Source organism: Neomonachus schauinslandi, chromosome 4, assembly GCF_002201575.2.
Source record: "Neomonachus schauinslandi chromosome 4, ASM220157v2, whole genome shotgun sequence".
Lineage (NCBI taxonomy): Eukaryota > Metazoa > Chordata > Mammalia > Carnivora > Phocidae > Neomonachus > Neomonachus schauinslandi.
The window spans coordinates 14,806,738-14,822,996 of NC_058406.1; the positions used below are offsets into that span (position 1 = coordinate 14,806,738).

At 36.1% G+C, this 16,259-nt stretch overlaps 1 protein-coding gene across 6 annotated transcripts in view; it reads right to left on the bottom strand.

Moving 5' to 3' along the window:
* The window catches only part of EIF4G3 (eukaryotic translation initiation factor 4 gamma 3), a 339,888-nt gene that overhangs the window by 65,297 nt on the left and 258,332 nt on the right, over window positions 1-16,259 (bottom strand). For 3 of the 6 annotated variants that reach the window (XM_044914402.1, XM_021684099.2, XM_044914406.1), the window contains 5 exons: window positions 14,428-14,674; window positions 10,748-10,881; window positions 9,052-9,171; window positions 8,562-8,672; window positions 2,910-3,080 (listed from right to left, as the gene is read on the bottom strand). In XM_044914402.1, the coding sequence (XP_044770337.1) occupies window positions 2,910-3,080; window positions 8,562-8,672; window positions 9,052-9,171; window positions 10,748-10,881; window positions 14,428-14,674 (783 nt within the window). The remainder of the gene's footprint in view (window positions 1-2,909; window positions 3,081-8,561; window positions 8,673-9,051; window positions 9,172-10,747; window positions 10,882-14,427; window positions 14,675-16,259) is intronic. The other 3 variants (XM_044914405.1, XM_044914403.1, XM_044914404.1) reach the window with 1 other exon arrangement.

Below are 16,259 nucleotides of genomic sequence, written 5' to 3' on the forward strand. Positions count from 1 at the left end.
CCAATATGTTAACAGTTTTCTCTAGAAGGAGACAGTAAATAAATCTATTTAAATCTTTAAAAATTATATAGTCAGGTTTTTCAGCAATAAGTCAGCATTGCTTTTATTAAAAAAATTGAGTTTCTTAGGGGCGGGAAAATCACCAAACTTCTCTCAATTGCCTCTACCAACTGAGAATATTGATGAGGTCTAAAACAACCTGTGCTTTATATCAAGGGAAAAAAAACAACCTTGGGGCGACTGGGTGGCTCAGTCAATAAGCAGGCAGCTCTTGGTTTTGGCTCAGGTCATGATCTCAGGGTCTTGGGATCGAGTCCCAAATTATATCTACATAAGGTGTTTGTTTTTTTTTAAAGATTTTACTTATTTAGAATAACGTTTGTTTTTTTTTTTTTTAAAGATTTTTATTTATTTGTCAGAGAGAGAGAGTACAAGTAGGGGGAGTAGCAGGCAGAGTGAGAAGCAGGCTCCCTGCTGAGCAAGGAGCCCGATACGGGACTTGATCCCAGGACCCTGGGATCATGACCTGAGCTGAAGGCAGATGCTTTCACCCAGGCGTCCCTAGAATAATGGAGCTCCATGTTGGGTTCTACACTCAGCAGGGAGTCTGCTTGAGTTTCTCTCTCTCTCCCTCTGCCCCCATCTCTGCCCCCACATTCTCTCTGTCCTTCTCTAGTGTAAAATAAATCTTTAGAAAGAAAGAAAGAGAAAGAAAGGGAGCAAGGTAGAGAGGAAGGGAGGAAAAAACCCACAACCTTCAAATACCTCAAATATTTCAGATGATAATCTAAGCTTAAAAAAAAACTAGGATAAAAAAAGTAATTTATTGAGGCACCGGGGTGGCTCAGTCAGTTAAGTGACTGCCTTCAGCTCAGGTCATGATCTGAAAGAGTTTTTTTGGAAGTGAAGGCAACAATAAAACCACTATTTGACAAAAAAGTGAAGAAACAGAATTAGCAGGAGCACCAAGTCAACATGATGTATACCAATGCAAAAGAGAAGAATGAAAACACCAAAAAAGAGAAGGAATGGAGCAAAAATGCCCATACTTAGAAGAAAAGTATCAGTAACAAGAGGATTGTACTCACCCTGAAAAAGAAGCCTATTAATTCTCTACTGGATTTGCTTTATCTTTTCACTAAAGAAAACTTAGCCTTAGCCAATTAATGAATGATACCACAACACAATAAAATTATGTTTCTGAAATAAAACTTACTACGCAATAATAGGAAGAACTTTGTTATAAAGTAAACAGAGGCAGATTACAAACTGCAACAAATGGACTATTCCACAATACTGTGGGTAACTTAATTTCTCAAAGCTTCAGTTTTCTCATATGTAACAGAAGGAAAATGTCTATTCCCTCCTTCATAGCTGCTGCAAGAATCTAATGAAATGAGGCACAAATGCCTTAACTACTAAAACAAGACCTCTTCATCTTCAGTGATAAAGATTCAGCAGGAATTATACCTATCTTTGCAAGCCATTTAGGCACCTTATCAATCAGCACTTCTCAGAGGGATTGAAGGGAGAGATGCAGAAGGTGTTTGTAAAAAAAAAGGTTGAGACACATTGAAAAGAAATTCAGGAAAGATTAGGTACTTGAATTCAGTGACTCTGGAGAAGGATGTAGTTAGGGACAAATATCTGGGGAAATCACTAAAAAATTGAACAAACAGCCAATTAAGGTTTGACAGCATGGCTTTGTGATGAGTAAGTTCATCATGTATAAGGCACATATTTGACCCAGGAACATCATCATACTGAGTACCTGGGCTCCAGGAACCATGCCAACCGCTTTATATTACTTGAATTCGATCTTCACAATAGCCCTATGAGGTAGGTAATATTAGTATCTTCATTTTACAGTTGAGATTAAGAACTTGCCTAATAGAACTTGCCTGTCTCCAGAGTTGAAGCTTTTGACTACTGGATTAAACTATTCACAATGAGAGGAAAGATATTTAAGGAACGAGACACTGACAAGTCAGCATATGATCTGTGATGCCTAACTCTGATACAGGTGCAAAATTTAAGAGGAGCCAAGACTCTAGTCTTGGTGCCTAGAAGCGAAAAATCCAAAAAAGATAGTAGAGGTAACCCAAGTATAGGAAGTGACATTGTGTGTACAGCAAATGATGAATGAAGACTACATAATTTGACACAAAAAAATAATTTTGTTTGGGTTAAAGGAATTCATTCAATTTACCCTAAGGAATTCTGCAGGCAGGTATGCATAGAAAGATGCAAAGAATTCAATTTTATTCCAAAAGACTCCAAAACAAGATTGATTTCTAAATTCTAACTTATTAGAAATGAAGGCCTGGCAAGGAGACATAAAAGCAATATGCTAACTAGACTAGCATAGGATACTGATTGAGAATCTAAAAACACATTTTTAAGAAAAGCAAGCACTGATCTAAGCCTAAATGATCAAAGCCTATGACATATAAACCCTCTAGATATATAGTATTTGTTTTGAAAACCAAATAAAATAGCAGGTTGTCTGGCACCCATTATGCTAAAGATTTTAGAATAATGCTTTTTTTTTTGAAAGATTTTACTTATTTAGAATAACGTTTGTTTTTTTTTTTAAAGATTTTATTTATTTGTCAGAGAGAGAGAGTACAAGTAGGGGGAATAGCAGGCAGAGTGAGAAGCAGGCTCCCTGCTGAGCAAGGAGCCCGATACGGGACTTGATCCCAGGACCCTGGGATCATGACCTGAGCTGAAGGCAGATGCTTTCACCCAGGCGCCCCTAGAATAATGCTTTTAAAAAGCAAAAAAATTACAAAAATCTTCAACTAAAATCTCTAGGTATACTAATAGGACAAAATAACAAGTTAAAGCAAATTAAAACAACAGCATTATAATTCCAAAACAATGTTAGAATGTGCTTCTGTTCTCACCTGAGTTTTAATGTTTTCAGGATCCTCAGCTTGGCTGTCTCGTTTTTGGCTGGGCTTCCAGGCATTCTCTGCCTTTTTCAGGTGCACATCTTCTTTCACAGAGACTGTGATGATCTTCCTGGGCTCTCTTCTCTGGCCAGGTTGAGATCTTCGTGGTCCAACGTTCAACAACTAGGACAAGAATATTCTTTATTATATCTACAAAGTGTACTTAAGATTTACTGCCTCTGCTGTGCCTGCCACTCAAGTCAAGCCTGATGATCACACTAAACACTTCTTAGATGCAAAGATGGATATTAAGCACTCAATTTAGATGTGATCTTTTTGGGGGGAGAAGGTGAGAGGACAACCTTCGAATACCATCAATGTAATGTTCTCCACTACTACAGTTTTTAATCCTAAAGTCCTAAATTAGATAAAGTGATGGAAGATTTTGTTTGATACTGCTGTTGTTCCTAACAAAAAAGAGTACCCCCAAACTGAAGTTTTATTTTTTACTAGTTGTGTGACTTTGGACTGCTCACTTGAATAATTATACATATTCAAGGGCATCAATCACCACAGTTATAAAGCTGCTTCAAAAACTAGGTTTCTATTCTGCCAGTGTGAAATGCAAATACAATTTTATCACAAAAATTCTTTATAGCATAGACATCCAGCCTTATCACAGATTTCAATGGATCCCTGTAAATTTCCTGGGCCAGAAATACTAAAATAAGTCTTTCTTAAATCATTAAATCAGATTTAGCTAAATTGTTCCCTGAAAAAAATTTCTTCTCTTTGTCAGTTCTTAGCTCCTGCTAGAGTCCCACTATACTCACTCTGTTAAAAACACTTGCTGGCATGTCATAACGGTCATCAAATTAAGAACAATTACTGCAAGAGATAATGAAGTAAAAGTTGCATTCTGTGTATTAAAATATCCCTCATAGTTGCTATCTTAAATGCTAGGAAATAACTTTTCAAGATTAAACATGTTGGGTTGATAGTAAGTTCTGTTCCTTCCAGATCTGTTACATTTTTGTGATATGCCATTTCTTTCCTTTTTTTTTTTTTTAAGTAGGCTGCACAGCATGGAGCCTAAGTGGGGCTTGAACTCACGACCCTGAGATCAAGATCTGAGCTGCAATCAAGAGTCGGACGCTTAACTGACCGAGCCACCCAGAAGCCCCTGTTATACCATTTTCTAAATGCTGAGTTAAATAATGTAATTAAACTTGAAGAAGGAAGAAAAAAACTTCACACAAGACACACAGATCAGAATCATATCTCACTTAGTGCCCCAATATTGCCCTTTTGAATTTATATGAAGCTTCAGAGAAGGAAGTAGAAACTTAAATTTCATGCTAAATTTAGATAAGAAAACAGGTTCTAAGAGATACATGGTCTGAGGCCAAAACTAGTAAGACTGAGAGCCTTTAAATAACACTCATTCTCAGAATTATACTTCACCATCTGCCCTAATCAATAATAGCAGTATTGCCAAGGATCAAAATATAGAATTCCCGGGCAATACACATCAATCTTGTCAAATATATCCAGCTAAGTACTCAGCATAAATGATACAATCTCAGAGTATTTGGTACACATTAAAAAGCCCAAAGTACCACACATAGTTTCACTAAAAAAGAACTGAAGAAGATCACACTGGAAAAGTACCAACAGAGAGCAGTTGCTAAACTGGACAGTACTACTATAAAAACATTTATTTATAACTGCAACTTTGATATAATAGCCCAGACAAAACCATTCTGATAAGAGAATACAATACACCAAATATTGTCTGATTTTTATAACTCAGGTTATATTCTAGTGTAAACTAGAATGGATTACTAGTGTGGGTTAAAATCTTTTTCAATGCTTGGGTAAGTTCAAATAAACAATTATATCACAGGACATTTAAACTAATCCATGCATTTGCACATAAAAATTTGTCTAGAACAAAGATTAGTGAGTGTAATGAAAGGTAATTATGTCAAAAGCAGGTAAGAGCCGCAGTAATTGTAATTTGGGGGTATAATTTTAATCATGTTTGAATGAAGTATGAAATTTCCATTTCCAAAAAGTACTTACTGGAAATATCAATGAATATGCAGTGAAATTCGAATATAGAAAGTAAATATGACTTATGCCAAATCTCTACCAGCTCCAAGACAAATATGTATGGATTTTAAATGAACTACATAAAGATATGAGAAATATTACTAAATAGGTAACAACGTTTCAAAGGAAAGTAAGTTTTGAAAAGATAGCATAAGCTGTTAGTCCCAGATAAAAAGTTGGTATTATAACCTATGTGCAAGCTCCCAAGACAACCTTGAAAATTATTATTTGGTTCACTGGATATAACTAAGAAAGATATTGTTCACAAATATTTAACCAAGAATACTGAGTCTTCAACAGATCTATAATACTTACAAATGATTAACACAATTAATAAATTAATCTCTCATGTACTAATGCTTATACTCTGAAAATGAAATCACTGTGTGGGACATCAATGCCTGAGAAGACTATGGTACAGCAGAAAAAAGAGGCAGATTAGAAGACAAAAGGACTGTGGACTTTGAGTTCAATTCTGCTACTTATGAGCAAAGTTACTGTGAACAAGTCTCTGAACTTTGTTGAACTTAGGCTTTCTCATACATTAAATGCCAGTCCTACCTACAAAAGTTATTATGAGGATCAGGGATATAAGGCATATAAAAGGACCTTAAAAACTAGGTAAGTTATCATCAATACCAAAGAAGAAAAAGAACTTTTTAAAAAGTGTTATCTATACTGATATAATTAACCTCGAACATTTCATGTCCTTTGTGTGTGTGTGCATGTGGAAAGTTTAATACAAACTGTCAAATTTAGAGCATCCTTCAAAAGATGCACCATATATAATGAATGATTTATTTACTAAACACACATAAAATTAAAGAGTATGGAGTGTATATATATAAAAATGAGCCTGGTCTCCTTGCTTAAAGGACAGACGATCCTGATTGGAAGAGGAACTTCCTGGCTGGCAGAGGAATTTTAAGGTATAACGTGCTCAGGGCCCAAATAATGTGACAACTCAAATGAAACATCAAAATTTGGCACTGACTGGGGCTCCTGGGTGGCTCAGATGGTTAAGCATCTGCCTTTGGCTCAGGCCATGATCCCAGGGCCCTGGGACTGAGCCCTGAATCGGGCTCCGTGCTCGGCAGGGAGCCTGCTTCTCGCTCTCCTTCTACTGTTCCCCCTGCTTGTGCTCTCTTGCTCACTCTGTCAAATAAATGAATAAAATCTTTAAAAAAAAAAAATTGGCATTGATTAACTAGTGAGCTGCATTTTGTTTCCCCAGGTGAACTGAGTTTTAAATTTTTTTTTACCCACTCTCGTATATTTTTCTTAAATGTATTAAATAAAAATCATACCCATCTCTGTTCATCTGAGTTCAGTATAAATTGGTCTTATCTCATTCCTAGACTATAACCTTAAACTCCTCTGCTTACCTGAATAACCAAAGAAAACAGGACCAATATTCATCCTACCAAGTTTTAAAGAGAGGTAAGCCAAGTGTTCCTTTAAGGAGAAAGGGAAGGATGATATAAGCTCAGGAAACCTCTTTGCTCCTAGAATTTTTATAATAGCTCAGCTAACCTCAAAGCTAACTGAAATAAATATGAATGGTAAATTACTAGTCTAGGTCCACTGTCTCTCTCTCAATACGTGTCTTTTGGGGCACTTTCTGTGATGCCTGCCCAGATTACTATTAAAATTAACATCACACTTGCTAAGTAATTTGACTTTTAAAAAAGTAGAGAAGATACTGCCTGAGTGCTTCCAACAGATCTGTATGTTACTACCCATCACAAGACCTTTATGTTTGAAAATGTTATGTAACTGCATATGACATGTTAAAACAATTGCTACCCATTCAACATATTTTTTAACAAGTCTTTTGCAGTTAAGTTTATATAGGAGTCATAGTTACTGAAGCCACACCAAGAAGCTAAGTCTAGCAGATCTTAGTATCTTTGGATGGTAATCATTTATAAGCCAACTGGGAGGCTGGGAAAAATGATTAGAGGTATGGAACCAAAAAACGATGAAGCGTAGGACTGCTGCTTTTTCCAAACAGCATTATTAACTGTTCCTTTATATGTTACATAGCTATATCCTACGAAATTCCCATCTGAATCCACAACAATATACCAAGGTAAGCAGGACAAATTAAGTGGAGCATGTTTGTTAGCTGTGGGAGATGCTGGAAGAATAATTACTTGCATTAGGCTCAACATATCAGTATTACTCTGACGGATCACAATTTTACTTAAAAATTAGCTTGTGGCACACGACAGATCTATTTAAAGAAAGTGAAATAACTAAAGCTGACTTTTTTGGAGACATTACAAATTCCTGATAATGGCTCATTTCCAATCACATTACTTTGTACCAAATAACTCATTTACATATATGTAAGCAGACAGATTAGTGGGCAAACATACATTGTGGTAAATTTAAAATTCATTTTCTAATTTCAATATTTTGAAAGAGACGTAGCTTATTGTCAATCCACAGCACTTCCTTTTTGCTATACCTAATTATTAAACAATAGCAAGCTGGTGCTGAAAAGTGGCAGTATACACTGAAAGAGGAGACGTAGCAAATCATACCTTCTGTTGAATGACATATGAACAAAGAGCAATATGATAATGACAGATGCTGTTAACCAGAGACTAATCAAAATGGCATCAACATTATTTCTAGTGTTTGGCAAAACAAAGATATAAATGAAAACCGAAACAAAACCAAAAATAAATGCTAACAGAATACAATGCTGGTGAGGTAATTAAAACTTGATTCACAATTCTGGTGAGGTAATTAAAACTTGAGAAAAATTTTAATTTAGTATTTACAGAAAATAAAGGTTAAATTTCCAACCTGTGTGAGAAAAGAATATCACACACAGAGATATCCTTAAGATGGTAATGCTCAATAAATAATATGCTTCAAATTAAGAAGATTTTTCTGTAGGTTTTACAAAGCCTTCAACACATTGTAGGCACTGAAGTATTTTTAATAAGTGTTTGCTGCAGGCAAACAACAAATAATTCAAATATCTACAAAGTGACATTTGTTTCCTGATGGGTACAGTCTTATTTCAAAGCAGGTTTCAAAAGTTGCCATTCCAGAAATAAAACGGTGATGGGAAAATAAAAAGTGACACCTTAAATAAAAATATTTTTACAAACATAAAGTAGTCTTAATAGGGTGATCTGCAAATGTACATCAAACTCCAAGCTCCTCCAGAACTTTAAATTAAGTGCTCTCTATACCATTCTAGTTTGGGAAAAACAGGTTTTCACATCACTGGCAACTTTCCCCCATGCTTTCTGCAAGTCTACAAAGCATGGAGTAGGCACAGCCTGCCGCATCTTGCACAGCGCAGTGCCCCAGCATAACTCCACTGGTGATGTCACTTCTCCCGCTGAAGAGCCTGCCACTGGGGGTGTAAATGCAACCTGCAGTTTACCAATACTGCACTCTTTTGTACATGTCATTTGTTCATATATTGACTTCACAACCTATAGTAAGTGAGAAAAACAAAACAGAAAATATGATAACACCAGAGACTATTGTTAAAAAAAAAAAAAAAAAAAGGATTCAGCGCACCCCTAGAGGCAGGCTCTTCAGGGGTGGGTGCGACATCGCCAGTGGAGTGCAAGCTGGGGCTTTGCTCTGTTCCAGAATTGGCAATCCATGCCTGCTCTGCACTTTGCAAATCTGTAGAAACAAAGACAAAGAGATGACCATTAGCTGACTGTCATCAGAGATCTCAACTATATCAGGACACCTCAAAACAGGAATCCTATTTAAGGTTGGCTCTATTTTAACCCATTTGCAGTTCATGTCAGTTGAAAAAAATGAAAAAAAAAAAATCAAGACCAAATTAATGTAGACCACCTTCTCGCAAGTAAAAATGACTCAGTGTATTCTTTATTTGCTTTAATATCAGTATGGAAAAAAAGACAGTCTTCACCTCTTCTACTTCTTCTTGGTTAAAGGAATCAATGAAAAAAAGCCGCTCTCTTGCCGTTAGACAAGATGTCATGAAGTCTATGACAGTTTCTAACTAATTGGGTTGTAGGGAACTTGCACTTACAGGTACACCTCTTCCACCAGGGGTTTGCCTTCCAAAATCTGCAAAGGCTGGAGTAAAGTCTGGTCCTCGAGGCAAAATCCGAGGATCCAGAGTTCGCATTGGCAATTTGGGTTGGTTGATCTGCATGAAGAAGCAAAGGAAAGCTTAACACAAGTTTCAAAACATTCAGTACCAAAAAAGTAAAAACTCAGACTGAAAAGTTATGTCAGCTAAAATGATGAGCACTGGCTTTCTGAGGCAGAGAAGTCCAATGTAAATCATGGTAGTTTCTCTGGACTTAAGCCAGAAATAATTTTCTGATGCCCTGGGACTGATTAGGCCTAAAATTTCCGAGGAGAGGCTAGACACAATCAGTAGACTGGCTCAATAGATACTCAAGGACCAGCAGAATGGCACAAGAAAAGCTATGAGATCCTATGACCTACGGACAAATTTGGGGATTTTTTCCAGGATATTCACCAGGACATCAGAACACTTGCTTTGAAAAATCCTGCTATCACATATGTCGATTTCGTTGCTGTTGTTTTATGGTTAGCAAAGCAAATATTCTGAGTGAACAGGAAGTCTCTAAAGGAGGTATTTTTCATGTGTGATCAGTTTAAAATCTCACTCAATTTGCCTTGTTAGTTGGAGGTATCTGGCTTTGTACAGGCATGTATTGTGACTGTATATGAAACAAAGTGAAGTAGCTCAGGGAGAAATCAACTAAAAATTGGTTTGAAGTTGGAAACCAATAAGGTAGGCAGACAAGAAAGAATATTTTCTAGAGGCTAATCTGATTCAGTGTATGTAAAACCTACCCTCTAAAGTAGTCTCAAATCAGCACTGCCATATTAGTACCTAAGAGAGAAGACTTAGATACCAAGAGAAATAAGAAACCCTATTGCTATAAAAGAGGAAAATAATACACATAGGGTCTGAATAAGGAGCTGCTGGAAATCTCAAAAAGAGGTAGATCTCATTCTGAAAGATAGTTACCCTCTACACTTCAGTAAGGATTAATATTTTCTCTTCAAAACAAAAATATTTTAAGCTTGGTCATCATCACTGGTTCATCACTGATATACATAAAATTGGGCAGATACACATCTGACTCTACTCTTTTTAATTTAATAAAGACAAAATAAACACTGTACTAATTTCCTGTATGCACCATTAAGATCAGATGTAAAGAGAATAGGTGCCTATTTATTTGCCAAAACTGAAAAGTAATCACTATAAGTATATATTAGGGAAATTCTGAAATACATTATTTGAATTATATATTATTTGATTACCACTTAAATTTGATTTGCCAAATACACTCTTAGGCATCTGACCTGTCCTCAATGTCATTCTATTCCATACTGAAATTTTAGAACAGTGAATAAAGAGCTCCATATCACTTTAGCCATATTGGCCCAGCAGACACACATTTTTCACCACATCACTAGGCAATAGCAATAATAAGCAGGCAATTAATGAATTTTAACTTGTTACCACTCAAATATGGGCCAAACCCAAAGTTACAGTAATCTACAATAAACCCCAAACCCAACAATATGTAGGAAAACTCTAATACTTAAACATATATTTTAATTCAAACACATTTAGTCTAACAATTGCTAAAAATTGCTTATACTTCGCATATCTGTACTGATAATTGAAACCAGCACCCTACAGAAAGACAGAGCTTTCTCTTGAGTATACAGCTTACTTTGTCAAGAACCACATCACTGATGGGAGGCAGGCCCTCTGGTTTCTGTATACAGGCTGGCATGAACTGGAAGTCCAGCAAAAACTCCCTGTCATATTGCTTCTTGCCTTCAGTATCAGCAGGCTTCCAGGAATCTAGAAAAAGGGATGGAGACAGACAAGTCTCTATAGGGTCATTAAATGGATAACTGGGTAAGAGTACAAACTAGATTCCGATATTTATTTTACCCTGTCATAGACTAAAACACAAAGCAAACACTGAGCTACTGTCAGAAAATGTCATGTAAAAATTTTAAACTGTCTTATGTTCTGTTATCCCTTCTGAATACCTTTGGATAGTAATCTGAAATTGCTACAGAAACCACTTAATATATACATTAAGCAGCCTTTGGCCAGAAACATGTAATAATACTCATTAAATAAACTACTAAGCCTTTAAATACCTCAGAAATAAGAATCTGTAATACTCTTTGGTTTCATGTAAAAGAAGGATACTTCGGTTGTTCACCTGGAAATGTTATTTTGGAGGGGGAAAAAAGGCAAAAGGACACAAAACAAATACAAATAATTTCTGTAAGATTCTGAAAGGCTAAGCAGCTATATATAATTTCCCCCCTGACTATGGTTTTTATTTTTGAAGTATAGTTGACTCAAAATATTGTATTAGTTTCAGGTATACAAGATAGTGACTTGACAATTATATACTTTACGAAAGGTTCACTCACCATGGTAAGTGTAGTTAACCATCTGTCACCATATAAAGTTATTACAGTTTTACTGACTATATTCCCTATGCTGTACTTTTCATCCCTATAACTTACTTATTTTGTAACTGAAAGTCTGACCCTCTTAATCTGTTTACCTTTTCTGCCCAACCCCCATCTACCTATCCTCTGGCAATCACAGACTGTTCTCTGTATTTATCAGTCTGTTTCTGTTTTTCTATTTGTTTGTTTTTTAGGTTCCACTATTAGTGAAATCATACGGTATTGGTCTTTTTCTGTCTGACTTATTTCACTAAGCATAATACCCTCTAGATACATCCACACTGCTGCAAATGGCCATATTTCATTCTTTTTATGGTTGAGTAATACTCCACTTTGTGTGTGTACACCATGCATGCACAGACACATGTATATACACATATCTTCATTATCCTTTCATCTGTCAGTGGACACTTAGGTTGCTTACATATCTTGGCTATTGTAAATAATGCTGCAATAAACACAGGGGTGCATATATCTTTTCGAATTTCTGTTTTTGTTTTCGTTGGGTAAATACCCAAAAGTAGAATTACTGGGTCATATGGTGTCTCTTATTTTTAATTGTTTGAGGAACCCCCATACTGTTTTCCATAGTAGTGGCACTATTTTTATTCCCACCAACAGTAATATTTTTAATATTAATTTTAAATTAGTTTTTTGCCAGAGCACTCACTTTGCTACTATGACTATTGTTATAGCTATCATTTCTCACAATCCTAATCTCATTATATAAAGTTAGAAAATTTCTTGAAATTTTTGTTGGATAAGAAAAGCATGTCACAGTATTTTTCTTTTAATTAACAAAACTCTCATCAAAATCAGGCCCCCAGATCACTTCATGATAGTACTCTGGGTCCTTTTTAATATTAGTGATTCTTAATATGTAGGTGATAGACTCATGATGGTCTGTGAGAACACTGCAGATATTTTCAACTAAATCCTTATTATCTTACTATATTCATTAAAAGGCAGGCAGTTTATTGGGATCTAAATTTTAAATTGTCGGGAAGCCTGGGAGGCTCAGTCAGTTAAGCATCTGCCTTCAGCTCAGGTCATGATCCCAGAGTCCTGGGATTGAGCCCCGCATCAGGCTCCCCACTGAGCGGGGAGCCTGCTTCTCCCTCTCCCTCTGCCTGCCACTCTGCCTACTTGTGCTCTATCATTCTGTGAACTAAATAAATAAAATCTTTAAAAATAAGTAAATTTTAAATTGCTTTTTTTCCAATTACTGTGAGGGTATATTACAGTTTAACTAAACTATATTCAATAGTTTATATATTTATATATTATAATAAATATTATAAATTATAAAAATAATAAATATTATATATTTATATATTATATTTATATATTTATATATTACAGTTTAACTAAACTATATTCAATATAGTTGGGGCTTATGGTTGGGTACTTTTTCCTTGCCAAACTAATAACTGATAGGGGGCACCTGGGTGGCTCAGTCAGTAGAGCATGGGACTCAGAGTCATGCGTTTGAGCCTCATGTTGGGCATAAAGCTTACTCAAAAAACAAACAAAACACACACACACTGACACAGCCCAATAAATGACAACAGTGTCTCAATCTCCTAAAGGACTGGTGGTAGCCACAAGTGCTTCATGATATGATACAAGCCTAGATCTTTAGAAGTAATTTTAGTATACTGAGTCCTAAAATTAAAAAAAAAATGTAACTATAGCATACCCCTTCAATTTCATAAAGCCCACTGGCAGCAGTTTACTGGTAGTGAAAAGATCATTTTATTAAGGTGGTATCAATCAGTGACTTTCAAACATTTCTTACTACAACTCACAATAAGAAATACAATGACCATATGACTCAGAACAAATACAAATTTAAATAAAAGAAATAAAAGTTTCTTAAAACAATATTTACCCTTGCTCCTGTAACGCACTGACAATTTTTTATTCTCCATTTTTAAAAATGTTGGTTGTACGTCACTAATTTTTGTCTAAGATTATTGTTGATGTCTGATACTCTACTTTCAAACCCAATCTGACACAGAAGTCACTCAGATTTGGCAAACTAAGAAAAACGTTGTATCCACCCCAAATTTTTGATTAAATGAACCATCTTTCCCCACATGTCCATGCCAAATCACTCCGAAAATCTCAAAGTTAAACATGGTTTACATAGGATTGGGATAGACTTTAATGGACTTGACGGTGCCTAAAGATAAAAGAGCCTCTGGGGCTTATCATGTATTTCACAGGACACTTCTCATACTGCATGTGCTTAATAAGCTAGTCACACTGCTTCTGATGATTGTAGTTCAGTTCTACAGAGTGATTTCTGTCAACAAATTTCTGCTGTGAAATTAGGGAGTTACAACCAACATATAAATTTTTTTTTTCTTTTTTCTTTTCTTCCCTTTAGGTAGGCTCCATGCCCAACGTGGGGCTTGAACTCACGACCCTGAGATCAAGAATCACATGCTCTACCGACTGAGACAGCCAGGCACCCCATAACCCAACATTTTTAAAAGAAGAGAATAGAGTAAAAAATGTCAGTGTATTACATGTAGTAAGGGTAAGTGATTAAGGCTTGTGAAATGATGAGCACAAAGGAGCACTGAAACAGCCCTTTCAATTAAAATAAATAAAAGTAAATTCCTCTTGTAGAATTCTACCAGCCCAGCACTGACTGATATCCTCTGCCAGCTGCTCTGCCAGTAAAAGCAGAATACTAGCATCAGATATCACTTCCGCCCACAGAGAACTCCCAGGATTTGCTAGTCCCTAACTTATGCCTGTTAATCTATTCTGTAAATATTACACTGTGATGAGCCTCTTATCTTCCATCCAATATTTCTCTACAAGGAGCCAACATTGCTGTAAGATTATAACAGAGAGAAGGTGAGAAGGAAAGACATGCACAGGAAGGCAGGGATACACTTACCTGGTTTGAATGGGAATGTCACCCCTTCACCAGAACTATCAGTGGAGCCTGAATTAGCATCTATTCCTTCACCCTCAGAAATACTTTCAGCACCATTACGTACAGGCTCAGCTTCTTCTCCATTTTCCTCTACAGTTTTTACTTTTTTTAGGTCAGAGGGGTCTCTTCCAGGATGAAACCCTTGGCTCATTTTATCCTGTTCAGATTCAAGTACTTTGTCATCTGAAAGCTCCTCTTCAGCTTTCGGCTAAAGCATAAGTGAACACAGAGGTTACACGATTTTTACCATGTAAATATGCATGTAAACCTACACCTATCCCCTCAAAAGGCACAGGAAAACATGTCACTCAAAAAAAGGATGTCTGTGTTCAGCATATGGTACAATGCTAAGTTTATTTAAAACACTTTTCTCATTTCATCTCTTGGCATAGAGAAGACAAGTCACATGGCTACTGAAATGCTTTAACATGACTAATGAAATCTAAATGTACCAAAGGTTCGAATGGAAAGAACTGTTAATCCTTGCACTTGTTGGACATGAAAGAGTCCTAGTCAGAAATCTAAATCAAGCACTCCTACCCTTGCCACTAAGGCTCAGCAAATATATAAAAAGAAACATTAGAAGGTATTTTTTTGTATTCCTGTTGCTGCTAAATGGAGAGTTTGATGAATAAAGTATCTAGGTCCTGCAAAGTTGATCATCTCTCACTTTACAAGGAGGCCACTTGTTAATTAAAATCTACTTTGTTTATTGGTTCTTAGAAGTCTCTGTGGTTGTAACCTTATTCAAATTATATATAGAAAAGTGCTTGGTATATATTCCTCTATGGAGGGAGAAATCTGGGTTCTGGTGCATCTTATTTTTATTTTTTAAAGGTTTATTTTTATTTATTTTTGAGAGAGAGAGAGAGAGCACACAAGTGGCAGGGGCAGAGGTAGAGAATCTCAAGCAGACTCCATGCTGAGCACAAAGCCTGATTCGGGGCTGGATCTTAAGACCCTGAGATCACAACCTGAGCCAAAATCAAGAGAGGGATGCTTAACCGACTGGGTCACCAAGGTGCTGCTGATGCACCCTATTTTTAAAAAGCAAAAGAGAATTGAAGTTATTCACCAGATGATTTTTGACCACAATAGTTTCATATATATCAAACAAAAATTAATTTCTTAGGGTGCCTGGGTGGCTCAGTTGGTTGAGCATCTGACTCTTGGTTTTGGCTCAGATCATGATCTTAGGGTCGTGGGATGAAGCCCCGCAACAGGCTTCTTGCTCAGCGCAGTCTGCTTGGGATTCTCTTCTCTCTATCCCTCTGCCCCTACCCTGCATGCACCCTCTCTAAATAATTAAATAAAATCTTTAAAAAAATTTCTTGAGGACCATATATGAACCATCAAAATTCCTTGAGGCACTTCTCCATGAACTTTATGTCTTCCTTTACCATGAAGGGTAAGCACTCTAAAAAAACAAAGTCTTTGGAAGAAGCACTCAGAGGAAATAGACATTCTAACTGAAAAATTCATGCTAGGAGAGCAAAAAATAGAGGCTCTGTTGAACTCACAGAGGACTGTATAAAAGAACGTCATATACACAAGCAAGTGGTTACCCCAATTGATTCATAAAATTGTTTTTTCAAAAAATTAAAGAGTTACAAATCCTACTTTCTTACATAAGTAAAATATTATAACAGGTATACTACTAGTAAATTTTCTTCTAACATACATCAGATCATGGGGAAAAGACAAAATTTTTAAATGTCAACAGAAATAGATGGTTTTTAGGACTTGCTTCCATAATGAAAACAAAAAGTTCATGCAAACACAAACTTGAAAAC